At 49.9% G+C, this 3,745-nt stretch overlaps 1 protein-coding gene across 1 annotated transcript; it reads right to left on the bottom strand.

Annotated features, from left to right (window-relative positions):
• Positions 1-2,529: 2,529 nt before the first annotated feature.
• On the bottom strand, positions 2,530-3,489 carry LOC148594648 (olfactory receptor 14A16-like). The gene has a single exon (XM_088525025.1). It carries the CDS (start codon positions 3,487-3,489, stop codon positions 2,530-2,532), a length of 960 nt encoding a protein of 319 aa, XP_088381151.1.
• Positions 3,490-3,745: the final 256 nt, after the last annotated feature.

Raw genomic sequence — 3,745 nt, forward strand, 5'->3', positions numbered from 1 at the left:
GTCTTTTCTTTTGCCACAGTCAAGGAGGACAAAGAGCAGGACCAGTTCTTGTGGTTTTGTTCTCATTGCAAGTCACGTTTGTTCAGTGTCCCGTGGCTCAACTGTTTTTTAGCAACATCCATGAGCTGCTGTAGGTTCAGACAAGCCCTGGAAGCAGCAGTCCTCTTCCCCTGTGACCCTCTTCATCCTGCCGGGGCTCATTTTCAGCCAGAAATCCCTCTCAGCACACACCTCCCCATCCTGGAAAAGGCAGGAGTGCAGGACTGTAGAGGAAGGGCCACATGCCGTGTGTGACAGCATGGCTTTCCATCCCGTGGGTGACTGTGACACCACCTGCTAATCCCCCCTCCCAACCACCTTCCAAGGAGAAAAAGAGCTCAGTTCCAGTGCTGAGCTGTGCCGGTGCTCTTCTTTCTCACCGTGCTCCTTTGCATGCCCCAAACCCTGGGCCCTAATGGCCCTGAGTAGCAAGTGTGTGTTACAAGCAGGATGCAAATTATTGCCCGATGACTTTTAAAAGAAGGGAAAGATGCCTCTTCTCTTGCTGCTCTCCAAGAAAAAGCAGCCCAGCCTGAAGCAGGCAATGCCTGTAACAAGACCAAGCAAGGTAGAGCAAGGTCCTTCCTTGCGCTCAGCTTCTTCTATTCCCAGTTGTCACTTTGACCAAGCAGGTGGCAGGTGAAGTTGTCTGAGGTGTGAAACACAGGAATAACACCCGAGGAGAAACTGCCACTTGTGCACTTTGAGATGTGATCATGGCACATGCAATGGTGCAGTGTGACAAACAGAGAAGGGGTAAAGGGAAGCAAGCTAACCATCAGGAGGCATGAAAGCAGTACGAGATGCAGTGCCATAAATGCAGCGTTCCAATGTGAGCCCCTTTTTGCATCTATCAGGCAGTGCTCGGAGAGTCTCTGATGTGTGAAGGTCGCTTGCCAAGGGCCAGAGGTACAAGCAGTGTAACTGGAGGGACTCCATTTCTCCAGTTCATGGAGCTCTGTCAGACATGGGCACTGAACAGTGCAAGAGAGTCCCCTCAGAGCCCATGGTTTTGTGGGTGTCCAGTTTGCTGAAGTGAGCGCTACTCAGATCTTCCTCCAGCAAGGGAAAGTCTTCCTTTCTCCATTGCTCCATGGTCTCCAGGGCCTAGGATTACTGAGGGTCACTCTTAGCACTAAAGCCTGCGACAAAGGTGGCCTTTTCTGTGTCCTCTCTCACCAGGGCTCCTGGCCCATTTAACAGCAGGCCCGTATTTTCTCTAGTCAGCATTTTGTTCCTGCTCTATTGTTATATTTTATATATATTTTAAATAAGTATTTATTATTATTTTATCAGGAAGGTAAGAGTGAACATTTAGAAAGAAATAAATGAAGAGCACATGTATCATGCCAAGTACATCGGAATGACACATGACTGCACACAGGTCAGGTTTTGGCACTGACATTGTACCCATTGAGGAAGTTTCCTCAGTGCCTCCTTGAGCTCCTTGTTCCTCATGCTGTAGACAAGGGGGTTCAGTGCTGGAGGTACCACTGAGTACAGAATGGCCAGTACAGAGAGATCCAGAGCTGGGAAGGATATGGAGGGGGGAGGGGGGAGACATAAAGTTGCTAACGGTGACATTTCACTGCCCCTGTGACCGGGGGTAGGAGTCAGACCCAACCAAATGGGTATCACGACCTCTAATCCCTCCGGTGGACTGCAGATGACTGCACAGTCCAGGGCACCTGGACTGCAGAGCATTTCCAAGGGTGCTCGTTGTGTCCAGTTGTGCCTATACGTCCTGCCCCTGGTATTTGATAGATGGTGACCCAGAGGGCTCTCCGTTCTCCCTTCTTCCTGACAGTTGAGTCCTCACTGCCTCTCCTGAGACTGCAGAGTCCTCTTTTGCCTGCGAATACGCAGTGCTTTACCTGTAAGAAACTCCATCTTTGAGGACCTCTCCCTTTACGAGGCTCTACTCACAGGCCATCCTAGGCATATGCTGTCCCAGGAGGATCTCTGTGCTCTCCTGACACCGCCAGCTTCCCCTCCATGAGAACAGCCATCTGACACTGTGCCTTAATATGCAGGAGAGCTGTGCATGTGTAAATCCATGACCATTCAGCGTCTCCACTATTCTTGGACTCTGATGGGTGAATTCTCAAACCAGCCCTTGGTGGCTGAAAGATCATTACATGAACCTGAGCTCTGTGTTGCTGAACCCATGGAGAATCCTGTGCAGCAGGCCCTTCAGGGGTGCAAGTCCTTGGGCCTATTCTTGACACCAGCTTTGGAGGAAAAGCCCAGCTTTCACGCACTGTACTGATAGAAATTACTTTATTACAGAGATACTGTTAGGGAGCCAGTCCTTCTCCAGCATTCGACACAATTTAGGGTATCAGGTGAGACAAAGCAGACACCGTAAAAAGGGGAATGAATACACGTAGTTGTGTAGGAACATGATAACAATTATTATCACTAGTAAAAGCCATAATAAAAATAACATGAAGAAACAATGTTCAATCCAGTTATGGGATACAGAAAGAGTCATTTGTGGAGAGATGTGGAAAAATTACCACTGCTTAAAAAGGTCCATGAAATCACTTTCCTAATGGCATCCTTGAGCTCCTTATTCCTCATGCTGTAGATGAGGGGGTTCACTGCTGGAATCACCACCGAGTACAGAACAGCCAGCACCAGATCCAGAGATGGGGAGGAGATGGAGGGGGGCTTCAGGTAGGCAAACAGTGTAGTGCTGAGAAACAGGGAGACCACGGCCAGGTGCGGCAGGCACATGGAAAAGGCTTTGTGCCGGCCCTGCTCAGAGGGGATCCTCAGCACAGCTCTGAAGATCTGCACGTAGGACACCACAATGAAAGTGAAACACCCAAAGACTAAACAGGCACTAACCACCAGAAGCCCAACTTCCCTGAGGTAGGAATCTGAGCAGGAGAGCTTGAGGATCTGGGGGATCTCACAGAAGAACTGCTCCACCACATTGCCTTGGCAGAGTGGCAGGGAAAATGTGTTCCCAGTGTGCAGGAGAGCATTGAGGAAACCACTGGCCCAGGCAGCTGCTGCCATTCTGACACAAGCTCTGCTGCCCAGGAGGGTCCCATAGTGCAGGGGTCTGCAGATGGCAACGTAGCGGTCATAGGCCATCACAGTGAGGAGACAATACTCTGCTGAAATTAAAAGAAAGAAGACAAACATCTGGGTTGCACATTTCAGATAGGAAATGGCCCTGTTGTCCCACAGAGAATTGGCCATTGATTTGGGGACAATGGCGGATATGGAGCCAAGGTCGAGTACAGAGAGGTTAAGGAGGAAGAAGTACATGGGGGTGTGGAGGCGGTGGTCGCAGGCTACGGCTGTGATGATGAGGCCGTTGGCCAGGAGGGCAGCCAGGTAGATGGCCAGGAAGAGCGAGAAGTGCAAGAGCTGCAGCTCCCGCGTGTCTGAGAATGCCAGGAAGAGGAACTCATTGAAGGAGCTGCTGTTGGACATTTGCTCCTTCATGTCATGGGCAACAGTCCAAGAAGGAAAAGACAGTAAGAAGTTAAGTTACTGCAAAATCTTTTCCCTTTCTCACAAACACACACACAGACACACATATCCCTCCTTCACACATAAACATCCCTTTTATCCTTGGCAAGATCTTCATTTATCTCCCTGTCTGAAGCTTCAGTTGTGAAAGGCAAATGCTGTCTCTGTGTCCTAGCACAGAGCCAACAGGTCTCTACATCCTTTCCCACCTGCTTTA

Source organism: Tinamus guttatus, unplaced genomic scaffold (assembly GCF_059628265.1).
Source record: "Tinamus guttatus ecotype Peru unplaced genomic scaffold, ASM5962826v1 Tinamus_guttatus_pri_ptg000219l, whole genome shotgun sequence".
Lineage (NCBI taxonomy): Eukaryota > Metazoa > Chordata > Aves > Tinamiformes > Tinamidae > Tinamus > Tinamus guttatus.